Genomic DNA, 17093 nt, shown 5'->3' with positions numbered 1-17093 from the left:
CCTGTGCACATATGGCACGTGGATTTTGCAGCATATTGTGTTGGTAGACACGCCAGCTTTGGAGTCAGGCGCTTCCACGCTGAATTGCGATTCCACTTCTCCTCTGCTGGGTGAAACCTGACAAAATAGTGTGTTTCACGGACTCGAAGACACTGCTGCAAAAACCGATGGTGACTTTACTTATTACCAAGAAAGAAAAGCTGCTGCCAATTAAACTACAACCTGACATCAATTATAAGCCAGGTCCCTATTTTAGATGGTAAGTGTGGGGGAAAAAAATGTGTCCTAGGTAAGTCAACGATGCATGATATTCAAGCTCTCTCCAGTTCAACGTCTCACTTGTAAGACGGAGACATTACATGCCGGACCAAGAAGCCTGGTTGTAAGGTGGGAATGCAGTAACACTTGTGCCAGACCCTGGACCTGGAACAAAGTGCTTGAGAACATGTTAGCTCCTCATATGTAACTTTGTTCTGTATTTTCCAAGTCTCCTGCAAATCTGTTATCATACTTTCATAGTTTAAAAAAATACAAAACATTTAAAATTTCAAAAAAGAAAATGTCAGTTCCTCTGCTTATTCCAAAAGGGATGGGTAGGTTCTAGATAGGTTAAACGTTCTTTTCAGAACAGTGAGCGTATCTTACACGTCTTTGACCTCTTCTCAACACCCTCCATGACCTAGAACAAGGCTGTACACATTCTAGGCATCCAATAGATGGATAATGCATACAGCGTAAACTAGTTTGACAGCTGATGTATACCCATGTGGGGCACCCTGTGGGAGGGTGTGGCCGCTGCAAGTCCCCTGGCTCCCCCAGGACCTGTCAGTGTCAAGCGCATCTCTCGGTATCATCCTGGGTCATGGGGGCTGGAAAAGAGAAAAGCAGATGCCAAGTGCACATCCCCCATGGAACTCGCACGCGGGCAGGCTGTGGACGGCAGCCCACTGCACCAGGGTCAGCACTTGTGGCTACATCTCAGGTCCACAGACAAGCGTGGCATTTGTGGTACCTCAGCCTCCCAGGGAAAGCTGGGCTGCCTCTGCAGCCTGGATGTGAACGGCTGTGCATATGAAGTCAGACAGGCCACATCCCCAGGGGCTCTCAACCTGTCCCCAGGCCTGAGAGTGCACTGTGCCATGTAAACAAACGCCCCACGTGGGTGATGCTGGAGAGAACAGTTCAGACAAACAGAACCTTGTGGCATGGGGGGTTTTTTCCCCAAAAAATGTTTACAGCTGCTGTTTTCTCCTCTAGTGCCTCTGGAAAAGGGCAGGGAAAGAATCTCGTTTCCTACCACCCACTTTTGATTATTCATAGCCAGGTAGGAGAAGAGAGGCACTGCCAACAACAAATTAAATGACAAGTCATCTAAAATCCTGATGCCGCCCTTGACTTGAGTCAAGAGACATCACAAAGCCACCCACTGCTGCCTCCAAGCTCCAATTAGTTGGAATTTCACAATCCCGGTTCCCTAAGGAACGCTCACATAGGTGGGTATTGCTTTCACAAAGTTAGTGGAACTTGAAAGGGGAAAAAAGCAATAAAAATTACCGAAATAGCAATTACCTATTCGTGGAGGCGTATCTGCTTGAGCGCTTGTGTAGCCTTTGCCCTCGGATGGAGGGAGGATGGAGGAATAGTCAGAAACCGCGTCCCCCACCAGAGCTGCAGAGCGGAGGCTGCGGAGGGGGAAGGCAGGATGCTCCCCCACCCAGTCCCAGCCTGGCCCGCAGGGTTCTCGCGAGATCAAGGGGCATCCATCTTGTCCCTCCCCCAACCCCTAGATGCAGACTCCGAAGCCCCTTTCCTTCTCTGTGCTTTGGGCTCTTCATTGGCCAAAGGCGAGAAAAACCTCAGAGGGCTGCTGAGAGGCTTAAGGAATCGTCTCCTGCGAGGGGAACCTGCATTCCTGCTCTGGTGTCACTCAGCCTCGTCTGGGGTCACCTGCCATCCAAAGTCCCTGCGAGGACCCCCAAGGCGGGGAGTTGTGTTGCTTACCTCTGGTTGCCCATTTCTGACCTCTAAAGAGGATTTTAGGAGACTTACCCCAGGACTTCTTGTTAATAACAGAGTCCTTACTAACAAATATAGCAGGTGTTACCTACACATCATTAAATACCCACTAATCACTAGCACCCCATTCCTGGGAGAAAAGGAAACACACCCAAAAGTTTGGATTTCTCAAAAATCCCTGTTCAGATCAAGTGTAAACGACTGCTTTGCTCACGGCCAAATTTCCCAGTCCAACAGAAGTTTCTACAATGATGGAAACGTTCTACACTGCACTGTCCAATATGGTAGCCTGCAGCCAGCCACCTGTGGCCTTTGAGCACTTAAAAAGTGGCTACGGCAATTGAGGACCCAGATTCTTTATTTTATTTAATTTTAATATATGCAAACTTAAACAGCCGTGTATGCTCAGTGACTACAGTATTGCAAAGATCTAGAGAGTGCCTGGTATACAGTGTTAGTCGCTCAGTCATGTCTGACTCTTTGCAACTCCATAGACTTAGCCCACCAAGCTCTGGGATTCTCCAGGCAAGAATACTGGAGCCGGTAGCCATTCCCTTCTCCAGAGGATCTTCCCAACCCAGGGATCAAACCTGGGCCTTCTGCATTGCAGGCGGATTCTTTACTGTCTAAGCCACCAGGGAAGCCCCACCTGATATACAGCTGGTGCTCAATAAAGACTGGCTCAAGGGAAGAATGAATGGACACTAATGCACCATCCTAAGTCCTGATTAAGCAGGATTCCCATGCTTTTTGAGCATCAACTTTAAACAAATCCCTATTTAAGTCTATAACCTTCTGAGTTAGGTATGTTTATCATCTCTGTTTTACAGATAAAGAAACGGAGGCTCAGTAAAGTGCAGGAGCCCCAGCCACGTAAAATGTGGAAAAGCCAAGACTCAACCCCACACAGGAGGACAGGCAGCCTTTTTAAAAACTAGTCAACTTTTCCACTGATGACAAAAGCATTCCGATACCTCACTTTAATTTCTACAAGATGACACTAGATTCAATGATTTTTTTGGAAACTTGGAAAAGGAAAGAATTTTTCCTTTTGAAACAGAGCAATGAATACACAGTGTTTCACATTTGGGGATCTTTTAAGAGCCTAGCCAGACAGTGCACCCACCGAGCAAGGACCTCCTGGGTCCCTAGTCAAGAATTAAGGGTATATCCCACCACTGGGGCTGCTCCATAAAATCAACTCCCACAACAGCCGACTCCTCTGCAGTTGCCTCCTGGTCATTACGTAGGTCATCACAAGAGGTTCTTGCTTCCTAAGGCGGATAGGCAGTCCACCTCTCATGCACTGAAGTGTCCTTCTCTAAGGAGATCACCCATCCCTTCTCACCCAGTGACTCACAGCCCCAGGCCTGCCTCACCCCTTGGGCCATAAACAAAGAAAGTGAAGTTGCTCAGTCGTGTCTGACTCTTTTGCAGCCCCATGGACTGTAGCCTACCAGGCTCCACCGTCCATGGATTTTCCAGGCAAGAATACTGGAGTGGGTTGCCATTTCCTTCTCCAGGGGATCTTCCCAACCCAGGGATTGAACTCCCGTCTCCTGCGTTGTAGGCAGATGCTTTACCATCTGAGCCACCAGGGAAGCACTTAACCATAAGGGGCGGAAAGAACACTGACATCTATACACTACCTACCACGTGTGTAACACACAGCTAGTGCAAAGCTGCTGTATAGCGCAGGGAGCTCAGCCTGGTGCTCTGTGATGACTGACATGGGTGGGATGGGAGGGTCAAGAGGGAAGGAATAGATGTGTACATACAGCTGATTCACATGGCTGTACAGCAGAAACTAACACAACATTGTAATAGCAATTATACACCAACTAAAAAAACTAAAATAAAAACTAAAACAATTTAGAGCTATTCTAAAAAGTGAAGAAGAAAGACATCACCATCCGACACAAGCACAAAACCAGAAGATGAACTTGGCCAGCTCTGTCTTCTCCTCTGCCGACCCTCCCCTCCCTCACGGCAAGGCCCCGCCCCGCTCCATCACATAGAGAGTCCCATCACACTGGGAGCATCTGTCCTCACAAGGTTTCCTGCTACTTCACACCCCTTAAGGGACCCCTTAAGGGGTCTTCACACCCCTTAAGACCCCTTGGGTCTCTGTCAATGGGGTTTTTCCCAATGCCCCCCAAGCTGCTTCCTCTGCCTCCTCCAGAGCTGTGTCATCCGTGACTGTCACCATTTGGAATCCGAGGGCAAGAGGCAAATGGCACTTACCACTGACGGTGGGAGGGAAAGACTTGCTGACTATATATACATATTTAATTCTAGGTAAGAAAATTTTTTAAATTCTGGACATTTTGAAACCACTTTTTCCAAGGGAGTCGATTCATAGGAAACAATTTTTCCCAGAGTGCTGCTACAGAGCCAAGCGGTTCCTTGAAGAGGATTTTACATCATAGAGCCTTCTACAGCTTCCTTTCAGTTATTTACATTAGACGGTAATGAATCTGCCTGCAATGCAGGAGGCCAGGTTCAACCCCTGGGTCGGGAAGATCCCCTGGAGGAGGGCATGGCAACCCACTCCAGCATTCTTGCCTGGGAAATCCCATGGACAGAGAAGCCTGGCAGGCTACAGTCCTTGGGGTCACAAAGAGTCAGACACGACTGAGCAACTAACACCCTCTTCTTGGTCCAGTATAAGCCCCACCTCCTCCAAAGGTTCTTCCAAACCATCCCACCCTCGGGAATAACCCGCAGTTCTCAGCTCTCAGGCAGCATCCATTATCTGCAAAGCCACCTCCTCGGGGACCCAGGCTGCCCAAGGGAAAGGGCACTGGGGACCAGTGTGGTCTATTCTCACCACCCTGGGCATTTGATCTCTAACCTCAAACTCAAGCTCCTCCCTCAGCCAAACAAAAGCTCATCAGTGAACTGGGACCAGGGCTTCTAGAAGACAGCAGGACTTCACGCCCTATTAGAGGAAGCCCCTCCCAAGTCTCACTGTTGCATCTCCCATTCCACCCACACAGCACTTTCTACGAAGAGAATCCTCTTCAAACACTTCCTCTACTTTTCCCCTTTCTTCTAGCACCCTTTCTAGACTGGCACTGGCAAGCTACCCAAGTGGCCAGCCCTCAATCCAGTGCTGATATTTTGGGGTTACTCAACGGCCTGAAGCAAACACTTCCTGCTGTGGCAGTGTAACGATTCATTCTGTACTTAATCACACACTTCGTTGCATTTCTGTGTCCTTGCGTATGCTTATCTTCTCTCAAGAACAAAGATTGTATCTTACTATCTAGAGTATTGCTCACCACAGCTACAGGCATTCAAAGGCACTTATTAAATAGAAATGGGGAAGAAAAAAAAAAGACTCACTCTCCAGACACTGGGCAAAATAAATGATTGAAAGGTCCTGGGAGCACCTCTAAAAAAAAAAAAATTCTTCGAATTGGGAAAGGTCCTCAAAGGATGTTTAGAGTATCATCAGGGCCCCAGGCAACTCGGGAGCCCTCGTCATCAGCATCTGCTCACATGATTGTCTCGCTGTTTTAAATAATGAATCATTTCAATAAATATTCGGCAAAGCTAATTTCACTTGGGTTGGAGAACTGTTTCAGCTGTATCTAGTTTCAAAATCAAAAATAAAGAGTAGCATTTAAAACTCCCCAAAACCTACCCCTAAGTTAACAACAAAATCGTAAAACCATTGCTTCCACCTCAATAATAAGATGACAAACAACCCAATTTTAAAATGGTCAAGAGATCTGAATAGACATTTCACCAAAGAAGATACATGACTGACTAATAAGCACATGAAAAAGTGCTGGATATTATTAGTCATTAGGAAAATGCAAATCAAAATCATGAGATACCATTATGCACTAACTATAATGGCTACAAGTGGAAAGACTGACAATATCAAGTGTTGGTGATGATGTACGGAAATTAGAATTCTCCCACATAGCTGGTAGGAATATAAAATAGTGCAGCTGCTTTGGAAAATACTTTGGTGGTTTCTTAAGTTAAATATACATACTATGCATGCATGCTTAGTCACTCAGTGGTGTCTGACTCTTTGAGACCCCATGGACTGCAGCCTTTCAGGTTCCTCTGTCCATGGGATTTCCCAGGCAAGAATATCGGAGGGGGTTGCCATTCCCTTCTCCAGGGCATATTACCAACCCAGGAGTGGAACCCAGGTTTCCTGCATTGCAGGCATATTCTTTATTGTCTGAGCCACCGGGTAACCTATCAATTTCACTCCTAGATATCTATTCAAAAGAAATGAAAACATGAGTCTATAAAAGACGTGTATGCAAATGTTCACAGCAGCATTATTTATAATAGCTAAAAACTAGAAACAATACAAATACTCATTGAATGGTGAATGGATAAAATGTGTTCTATGCATGTAATAAAATATCATTTGGCAATCAGAAAAAACAATGAACTCCTGATACATGCAACAGAATGATGCAAATTGAAAACATGCAAGGTGAAATAAGCCAGGCTTAAAAGACTACATTTATATGATTCCATTTATATGAAATTCCTAGGAAAGGCAAACTGTTAGCACATCAGTAGTTGCCTGGTGCTAGGGGTGGGAACAGAGGATTGGCCAAAAACAAGCATGAGGGAATGTGGGGGGATGTTGGAAGTGTTTGAAGCTTTTTGTGGTGATAGTTTCACAAGCACTATGTTTACTAAAAATCATAAAATCACTTACAACGGTGAATTTATGATTAAATATAAAGCATGTCTCAGTAAAGCTTTTTTTTTTTTAAGTAATGCTAAAGCTGCAAACCAACTTAATTTGGGGCTTCAAAACTGGAAAGTTTCAGTTTATGGATATTAAAGCTAACTAAGAGAGCATCCTAAAGGAGATCAGCCCTGGGTGTTCACTGGAAGGACTGATGTTGAAGCTAGACCCTGATGCTGGGAAGGATTGGGGGCAGGAGGAGAAGGGGACGACAGAGGATGGGATGGCTGGATGGCATCACCGACTCGATGGACATGGGTTTGGGTAAACTCCGGGAGTTGGTGATGGACAGGGGGGCCTGGGGTGCTGCGATTCATGGGGTCACAAAGGGTCGGACCCGACTGAGTGACTGAACTGAACAGAGCATCTCAGTACCCTAAGGCTATTCTAGTCGGAAATTGGAAATTTAAAAAACCATTTGTATCATTTAACATAAAGTTACTTTTCTGCAATTTTTCATACTCATTAACAATTCTCAGGGAAAGTCTAGAGGCTTCCCTGGTGGTCCAGTGGCTAAGATTCCACACTCCCAACACAGGGAGCCCTGGGTTTGATCTCTGGTTGGGGAACTAGATAGATCCTGCATGTCGCAACTAAGACCTAGCACAGCCAAATAAATAAACAAACATATTTTTTTAAAAAGGCTAAACCCCAAGGCATCCCAGACTTGCCCAAACCTGAGAGACCAGTTCCCCCACAGCCCTGCTGACAGGTGTAGAGCTGTCAGGGTGAGGGGTCCATGAGACACCCAGCGGGGAGTGCGGGAAAGTCTTTTCCCAGCATTCCCTTTGGGTTGAGCCTGAAACACAAAGGAACTCCCCCGCACCCACCCAAGGCCTTCCAGCTTCAGAGCAAGGCTCAGTGAGTGCGTGCGTGCTGAGTCTCTTCACTTGTGTCAGACTCTTTGTGACCCTATGGACTGTAGCCCGCCAGGCTCCTCTGTCCCTGGGATTCTCCAGGCAAGAATACTAGAGTGGGTTGCTGTGCCCTCCTCCAGGGGATCTTCCGGACCCAGGGATCAAACCTGCATCTTTTATGTCTCCTGCATTGGCAAACAGGTTCTTTACCACTAGCGTCACCTGGGAAGCCCCCGGGGGCCCACACCTATCAGCTGAGTCCCCCGGAGCGGCTTCTCTTAGTCTTTCTAGACCCACAGTCCTGGCCAGGTTTTCCAGGCATCTCCTTGCCCAGCTCCCCTGGCCAGGAGGCCTTGGTCCAGCCAATACCTGTACTTGTCCGGATTTTCCAGAGAAACAGGATCAATAGAATATGGATACATCGAGAGAGAGGTTTAATTTTAAGGAATTGGCTCATGCCATGAAGAGGACTGGCAAGTTCTAAAATTTACAGGACAGGCCAGCAGGCTGGAAACTGGCGAAGAGCTGATGTTGCCATTTCCAGTAGGAAAGCGGTCTGAGAGCAGAAATCCTCCCTCCTCAGGGACCTGTCTTTGCTGACTCCTGACTCCTTCGAGGGCTTAAGCTAATACTTGAACTCAAAGGGTCTCTGCCTCCTGGTGGTCCTCTGCTGATACACACCATGCAAGAGGTGCTCCGTGAAGACCTGCAAACCTGCAGGTGACCATAAAACTCTATGGAGAGGGTCATGTTTACCTATTCTCCCATTACCTACTTAAAACCCAGGTGCATCCTAAATTTGGCAATAATGACAACAAGGTTGGCATCATTTAATCCCCATATATATTTTTCTCTCTACTGTTTTACCCTGGTCATTGCAACAGCACCAAAATGCCAAATGTGTAATTTCACAAAGTAGATAAAGAATCTCCATCATCAAGAAACATCCACAGCTGTAAAATCTTTAACCAAGTCTGTGTTCTTACAATCAGCACCTGTGTGGAGTGTGGACCAGCTCAGAATGACCACTCTTAATCCCTCCACCTCTGCCATCGCCCTTCAGTAGACTGGTCCCCGCAGCATTTTGTGATGTATCCCCCACGTTGTGAGAGAACCTCCAAAAAGCCTGGGTCAGGAGAAAGCATCAGGCAGGAACAGGAACACCTGGGGGCGAGGAGGACTGCCTTTTTCAGGCGGCGAAACAAGTAATTTTTCTATTTGGGAGCTGCATGAGGACAGTGTTCCGCCCACCACACGGGTGCAGGAAGCAGAGGAGGCAGCTTGAAAGAGAGATGCTTGATAAAGGCGATGTACGGCGAAGAGGAGGACTCAAAATGGTAAAATTCCAGGAGTTCGTGGGTACCTACGGAGACCCAGCAACATCCCTGCCCCGAGCTCCGTGAGGTGCCCTGCATCCTTCCACAAGGGATGCTAAATCTTCCTGGGAGGATGGTGAGCACCTGAAAACACACTATCAGCACTTTCAAGACCGCGTATCTGTGAAGCAAGGGCTGGATTTTCAGCCCGGACGCCATCGGAAGCCTAGTTTATGCACATTCCCTCTTTAAAACAAGGAAACTTCAAACTCTACTTTCTGAATCTAGCAGGAAGGAGTCATCTCATGAGAAAATGAGGGGGAAAGTATCTCCAGAAATACCACTTGGGACTGGCTAAATTACTGACCACACTGGGGCGAAGTAGAACCGACATTTACTGAGCTGATGCAGACAAAGGCAGGCAGCGGAGGCGGTGAGCACGGACTCGGCCTTTATCTTGCCTTCCTCATTTAAACTGGCACACCAACTCTATATGATAGTATCTTTAACTCCATTTTATTGATGAAAAAACTGAGGCTCACAAAGGATGTTACCTCTGCCAAAGCCACACAGTTGTAACCTGCCAACCTTTCCCAACATTGGTTACTTTTATGTATCACCACATCTTAAATCATAATGCTCTTTGATGGATCAGGATTTCCTTGAATCAAGATAGAGAACTAATTGCCTATTTCTTTCTCAGTGAAACCTTTAAAACACGCTATTTACTTTCACTTTTTTGGGGGGGTTCTTTCCCAGTTTCAGGTATGAAACTGTCCAACTGCTTCATTTGGCTTCTCCCCACTCAAAAATAAACTTCTGCAGAACTGTACGTTTGCAAAGCCAGATACCATCAACAATCATTCACCTGAGCCTAATTTCAGTTAGATGAAATGAGGCTGGTGATGCTTGACTTTTCCTAACAGTAAATAGAGTCATTTCTTTCATTTACATAATGCCCCAGAGCTTTCTCAACTCTACACGAAATCAATAGACCGAAATAACTTCTCTCTGTGCTCAGGGGCAGACACTCAGAGAAAAATGCAATCGCCTTTACTACAGTCTTCAGACAGGAATAGATGGAGAACAGACCTTGAAGGAAGAACAGGAAATGCAGGGTTTGCTGGAGTTTCAGAATGGTTACTATCAACTCCAAGTACCCCTGTGTGGTTATCTGCAGCCCTATCTCTGCTCGTGTGGCAACGGTGACCGAGGGGGGCCTGTTTCCTCCTCACTCTCAGGCCTGTCCCAGCAGCTCTCCTCAACCTTGAGCAATTTGCTCACACTGTGAAGTAGGGCAGAAAAGGACACAGTGCTCCCAGTCCGCAGCTAATGATGCCAAACAAGTTGGGGCAAGATCAGTGTGGAGCAAGGTCAAGGCTCAATGAAACCCTACAGCCTTATTTAAAGCACCATCCATCCCAGGGAGAGACCTCCCCAAGGGAACCTGCACTGTTTTCTCTAAAAACTGGGGCAGGGACCATGAGAACAGATGTTGTCTCGTGAAATGTAAAGGCAACAGGTATTTTAACGCAGTTCCCCTGCCAGCTTAACAACTCATGGTGGGGGGCGCCTTGTTTTCCCAAAGGCAGAGAACCGCCACCCCTCTGTGTCTGGCTGCTACAGCATCCACGACACCTGGGAGCTGGGTGGAAACTCTGCATCTTGGGTCCCACCCTGGAATCTGCATTTTGACAAGATCCCCAACCGCAAATTAAAGTTTGCAAGCTACCAAGCTACTGCACACTGGACAAAAATGTTCTGTATTTACTGACACATCCTGTTGATAAGCAGAGCATTCATTCATTCGATGAAAGGCATTCATTTGGCAATCAAGAAATATTTATAGCGTGCCTATGACGTGACTCAGTGCCTGGCACCGTCTAGGAGAGATAAGGCAACCCGGTGAGTCAAGCAGACAAAGGCCCTACCACCTCGAAGAACTTACATTCTAATTGCGGAGACAAATAGCAAATAGAAGAATAAGCAAACACATAAGAGAGATTGTCACCAACTTTGATAAAGAATCCATGTATTTATCCTTTGAGCACACTGGCCTGCGAGCAAAATGCCGTATGTGCTAGATTATTCATTACAAATTTGTATAAGCAAAAGGGAGGAAACCACCTAAATGTTGAGTCATAGGGAATCGCTTAAATAAATTCTGGTTTATCCATACAGTGAAATACCATGCAGCCGAAAGTAGGAAGAGCGGGACTTTTACCTTCTGAGATTCTCATATACTCCTGTATGCATGTGTGCGTGCTCGGTTGCTCAGTCGTATCCTACTCTTTTCAACCCCACGGACTGTAGCCCTCCAGGCTCCTCTGTCCATGGAATTTTCCAGGCAAGAATACTGGAGTGGGTTGCCATTTCCTACTCCAGGGGATCTTCCCGACCCAGGGATTGAACTGGTGTCTCCTGCATTGGCAGGTGGATTCTTTACCACTGAGCCACCTGGGAAGACTAGTACAGACCTTCAAAATCTTCAAAAGGAGACATAAAAACTTATAACCAGGATTACCTCCAGTTGAATGACAGGGACTAGGGGACACTTCCTCCTCACTGTGTACTATTTTGAATGTGTTAGAACTTTTGAAATTTGTACCATCTGAAGATATAACCTACTTAAAATAACTGAATTAAATCTACTTTTTATACAGATGCTTTAATGTGAGTGCAAGAAAAGATGGAGATACACGGTGCTGAGACCTGCGGAGGGGGGGTTAGGTCAAGATTGAGGAAGGGGCAGGATTTCAGGAGGAGGTACCACTGGGGCTGAACCTGGAAGGATGAAACAGGCATCCATCACACACACGAGGCAGAAGGGAGTTCCTGACAGAGGCGTGGACACAGGAACGAAAGAGGGTCCTTCCAGGAAACACCCTCAGTTTGGTTTAGCTGCAGGGCGTGGGGTTCCAGAACCATCAGCAGAACATGAGGCTGGACAGAGGTGAGGTCTTGCATGTTGTGCCAAGAAGTTGGGGCTTTTCCTAGAAGTGATGAAAGTGGGGAGCAGTAACATGAGCAGGTTTGCAACTGAGGTAATTCCAGCAGCAGTATGGAAGGTGGACAGAGGCAGGGGTGGAGATGGGCAGACTGGGGCCTAATTCAGATGAGATAAGGGCCTAGTTTCTTCTGCAGGGGAAGCAATGATGTAGAAGAGGAACAGACGTGAGAGCAGTGGGGAGTTGGCATCAACCAGATTTAGGAACGGATTCCATCAGTGAGGTAGACACAAATAAAGGATAACGCCAACCATCTCACCTGGGCTGCCACTCTCTAAGAAGGAAAAGAGGCAAAGGAACAAATTTAGGGGATGGGAGAGGAAGGAATGACTTTTTTCAGAGAGGTGGGGGAAGCACAGTGGTAGGTTCACATCGCTAGCTGTTATGTCCTTGAGAAATTCGACTCCAGCCTCATCTGTAAAATAGGGCAACTAGTCATCCTAGAGGATTATCTTAGTCATGAAATGAAACATGTCATAAACCGCACACACCTACCCCATTGCACATAGTAGGCATGTGACAAGAGGCAGCCCTGGATGCTGTAGAAATTATACGTTGTAGAAAAATGTCTCCAACAGAGAAACGTTAAGTTCGCTGAGGTAGGGATTTCAGGCCAATTTTTGGAAATCAGTGGAGGATGCTGTGGTTCAATCGATTGCAAGTTTTGTGTCTCCATCCTGGTCACCGCCCCTCACCTCTGACCAGTATGGACGGAGGGCACAGATCTCTTGCTATTGCTGGGCAAGCAACTCAAAGAAGGGCAAGAGGAGGAGGCCAGGACTAACCAAGCTTGGCTTGTTTCAATTCCAGGCAAACACTAATATCTACAAACCCTCAACGGCCAGACTGGCCCCATAACTGTTTGGGGTTTTTCACTTCCTGTGTTGCATGCGTTCAACCTCCAACTGTGACAGCACAGTAAACCAAGATGACCAACCCATCGGGCATGCAAAGGTACAATGGAAAGAAGAGTCAAGTCGATTGATTTTCCAGTGAAGATGAAGCCTAGAATGAGCCCAAGTCCAACCATCTCTAAATCCAGAGCCTCCACACTGCCTACGATCAAAAGCAGGTGGTCTGATTACGTGTGAAATCAGGAATTTTAAAAAATTTAAATGGCCAAGACTTACCATGAAAATATGAACAAACCCCTATTCCTTAAGCATGATGGTTAAACCAAGTCTATTTCTTTCGCCTTTGCCACTTGGTTTTGAAAAGGTAACCCATCTCTGTCTTGTCAAGGAAAAAAAAATCACAGGGATTTTTAAAAATAAGAATGAAGAAGTATCCAGAAATGTATCATTTGTGCCACTTCTGTCAAAGCCAGAAAACCGGAACATCCCTGTTCCCCAAACTGCCACCCTCCAGGAGCCATGCTCTGCAGCTGCTCTGGGGGCCTGACCTTCAGGGCTGAGCTGCCATGGGGTGGGAGGGGGAGCAGGGGCACAGAGTTATAACAAGGTCTTTCTGATGTGATCTGTTATAAGCCCTTGAGCAGAGACGAGGCTCAAGATGGACCTGCTTTATACGCATTGCCCTTATAGATTTTTGCTATTAAGACAGCTATCGTCTATTGAATACGCACAGCTCCATCGTGAGCACAGAGGTTAGCTACCCAACATATATATTAGATCAAACAGAAAAGAAATATTGGCCCGACCCCAATGACATTTCATTCAAAACCAAAGAAACCAGGCAACAAAGGTCAGAAGCTTAACAAAATTTACGTGAAAACTGACAGCCGTGGACAGCCTCCTTAGATATCCTATCAGATGTACCATCTGAGTCAACAACAGAATGGCCTGATAAAAGTGGTTTTCTAGGGAGAGCGTGTTCTACATCTGGTCATAGTTCTGGAAAGATAGAATTAAAATATATTACATGTCACCAACCCTAAATCCATGCCTGTTTTTAAAAATAAAACATTCTTTCCAAGATTGCATAAATTCCCATCGGTCTCTGGATGCTGCCTCGGCTCCTTCCCAGGGCTGCTCCTCCAACTCTTCCCTAACGTGGTGTCCTGGGCCCTAAGGTGTGTCTCTTTTCCTGGCCAACAAAAATTCCAACTTTCAAGGGTGGGCAATGACATTTTCTCAGGCCCTAAGGAGCAAGCACAGAGTCGGACTGTACTGAACAACAACAAAGGAGTGAGCAGCAATCCAGGTTCCTATCAGAACTGCTGATAGACAACAAAACGTGTACTTCTTCCCCTGGGCATGGCAGGGACTCTGATACTCTGCTCGGAGATGGTCCAGTCTGCCTGGATTAGGTGGGGGAAACCGACAGTGATGGCTGTTGAGCTCATCCCCAACCTTCCTGTCACCAGGCCCGGGAACTACTCTTGTCAGGAGTTAAGGAGGGACCATTGCATGCTTCCACGTGACACTGGCAGTGTGGAGCCTCTGGAACTACTGCATTCATCCCTAAATTACTAAACTGTTACTGTTGAGTCGCTAAGTCGTGTCCGACTCTTTTGCCATCCCGTGGACTTGGCCACCTGATGCAAAGAACTGACTCATTGGAAAAGACCCTGATGCTGGGAAAGATTGAAGGCGTGAGAAGAGGACAACAGAGGATGAGATGGTTGGATGGCATCACCGACTGGATGGACATAAGTTTGAGCAAGCTCGGGGAGTTGGTAATGGACAGGGAGGCCTGGTGTGCTGCAGTCCATGGGGTCGCAAAGAGTCAGACACGACTGAGCAACTGAACTGAACTGGACGGCATCCTACCAGGTTCCTCTGTCCAGAGGATTTTCCAGACAAGAATAGTGAAGTGGGGTGCCATTTCCTCCTCCATCGAACCCAGGTCTCCTGCATTGGCAGGCAAATTCTTTACCACTGAGCCACCTGGGAAGCCCTAAATGACTTAAGATCCCACTCCAAAACTGCGCAGAAGTCAGTTATTGCGCAGCAGCCCCTAAAAGTTAAGTCTTTCTGGTTTTATCAAGTAACTCCCAGACGTTCTAAAAGATACGCCCCACCCCCTATCCCACCACTCCCACCAGCCTAGCAAAGAGGAAATAATTCTCTGATTGTCACATCTCCCTCTAAACAACGCCGCAGAAAGAAACTATCCTAGCAGGGCGCCACAGCTGCTGACAGTCAGGTAATCTATCGCCCGCAGGAAAACCCGAGACACGTGTGCGGCCCTTTATTCAGGCGTTTCTGGGCGCGCACCCGCCTCTCGCAGGCGCGCACGAACACACACACACACACACACACACACACTCGGGCGCTACACACACAGCTGGCGACTTAGTTTTGTCTTCCTGCGAGCGGCTCATCCCCAGTCCTAAGCATTTCCTCCGCCTGATCGACTTCCCCGGAACCCGCGCCTCCTCCAGCCTCAGCGCCGCACACGTGGGAAAGCGCGCCCAAGTGGTGCTAGAAGGGAGGAGGGAAGCGTAGGTGTGGGGAAGGCCAGGGATGAGGGAGAGAGCTCCGAGTGGGATGTGAGATCTCGGGTCCCCGGGGGCGCCGTAGGTGCCATATAAGCTTCCGGGATGAAGAGTGGGCGAGGGGGAGAAAAGCAGCAGGGGAGGGAAGGCGAGAAGGGGATGGGGGGAGGTGGAGAGGGGTCGCTCACCCAGAGTCTTGACGGCGATCTGCCTGGTGAGGGGCGGCGGCAGGTTGATGCACACCAAGTCCACGTCCTGATGCAGCAGCACTTCGTCAATGCGGCTGGTGTAGAAGGGGACGCTCATCTCCTTGGCCAGCTCCTCCGCTTCCTCCTGCGTGCGGCCCCACAGCGCCTTCACCGCGAAGCCCTCGTCTTTCAGCAGCGGGATGATGACACGGGCCGTGAGGCTAGTGCCGAACACGCCTACCCCGGGAAGCATGGCTGCTCCGATCCGCCTGTTTCGGCGTTAGCTTGGGATCTCCACTCGAACACGCGCGCGCACACACACACACCCCTCTAGACAGTCTGGCACCCGGCTGGCCGCGGTGCGCCAGCCACCGTGCGCCGGGCAGGGCGCCCGGGTGCCCAAGAACGCACCGAGCTGCAGGAGGAGCAGGCTCGGGTGTCTCAGCACGGTGACCGCTGCAGTGTCCGCCACGCGAGGCTCCCTTCCTTCCCGGAGGCAGCGGCAGGAGCCCCGCCGGGGCGCCCGAGGCCCCGAAGCCCCGCAGAGCCCGGGCTCAGGCGGCTCCCCCGCGGCAGCGCGGGCCTGCTATGTGCGCCCCGCCGAGGCCGCTCCATGGCCGGCTCATCCCCGCGCGCCCGCGCCGCCGCAGCCGGGACCGGCTCTCTCCCCCGCGCGCGTCGTTTACCGCAGCCGGCGAGTCGCACGCACAAGCGTTGACCGGACCGGCCAGGCTGCGCGGGGGGTGGGGGTCCCAGTCCTCGCCGCCTGCCGCTCCAAAGGAAATAAACCGGCGGCCACCCGGAGGCCGGCTAAGCAGGAGGCTTGGAGGACGCCGGGTGCGGATGCGGAGCGGCAGAGCGGCGGCGGCCACGACCCGGCTCCAGCCTTCTCATGCTGCTGCCATGTTCGCTGGCCGGGCTCCGGGCTCCGGGCTCCGGGCTCCGGGCTCCCGCGGGCGCGAGGGCGGAGTTGGTGAGTTTGGCTGTCAGCTGCCGGGGGAGGCGGGGCCCGGGGGTGCCTGCCCCGCCCCCGCCGCAGCGGCGCTCGCCATTGGCCGCTGCGCGCCGCCCCCGCCCCCGCGCCGCCGGGGCCTCGGTGCGCGCTGCGCCCGGACCCGCACCCGCTAGGCTCCTCCCCGGCCCCGCCTAGCTCGCCGCCAGCCTCGCTCATCTCCCCTTTCTTCGCCCTCTGCCACCTCCTTCATGCGATCCTCGCCTCTTCCCAAACCCCGCCCCGAACAAGCCAAAATAAGTGTATCGAGGCAGGGCGCGCCCCGTCAGGCGAGTCGTCGGTGCCTTGGAAGAGAGCAGAGGCGCCGGGGCCCCGGGGGGAAGCCAGAGGAAGCGGCAGGTGTGAGCGGCGAGTCATTACCACCTCCCCTCCGGGAACCACGCTGGACGAGCTCTCCTCGCATCCTCCCTTACTCCCCACACCAACCCTAAGGTTATAGGAAACCCATAAAACCGATGATGTAACTGAGTCCTGGGAAGAATCAAGGACTCGCGCAAGGTTGCACAACAGGTAAACCACAGGCCTGTGGTTGGAATCCCGGCTCCGGAGCTTGGGCGTGCGAGC

General features: G+C 49.5%; 1 protein-coding gene across 2 annotated transcripts in view; it reads right to left on the bottom strand.

The window, feature by feature from the left end:
• The window catches only part of GFOD1 (Gfo/Idh/MocA-like oxidoreductase domain containing 1), a 100570-nt gene extending 84095 nt beyond the window's left edge, over positions 1-16475 (bottom strand). Inside the window, exon 1 of one of the 2 annotated variants that reach the window (XM_081523742.1) lies at positions 15518-16475. In XM_081523742.1, coding sequence (XP_081379868.1) covers positions 15518-15770 — 253 coding nt within the window. In that variant the 5' untranslated portion in view covers positions 15771-16475. Of the gene's footprint in view, positions 1-1569; positions 1723-15517 lie in introns of those variants that run through there. The other variant, XM_081523743.1, reaches the window with a different exon arrangement.
• Between the last annotated feature and the right edge of the window lie 618 nt (positions 16476-17093).

Source organism: Giraffa tippelskirchi, chromosome 8 (assembly GCF_054371585.1).
Source record: "Giraffa tippelskirchi isolate mGirTip1 chromosome 8, T2T-mGirTip1v1.2.pri, whole genome shotgun sequence".
NCBI classification, from domain to species: Eukaryota; Metazoa; Chordata; class Mammalia; order Artiodactyla; family Giraffidae; genus Giraffa; species Giraffa tippelskirchi.
The sequence above is the reverse complement of the archived record's forward strand: the minus strand, read 5'-3'. Positions and strand labels throughout refer to the sequence as shown.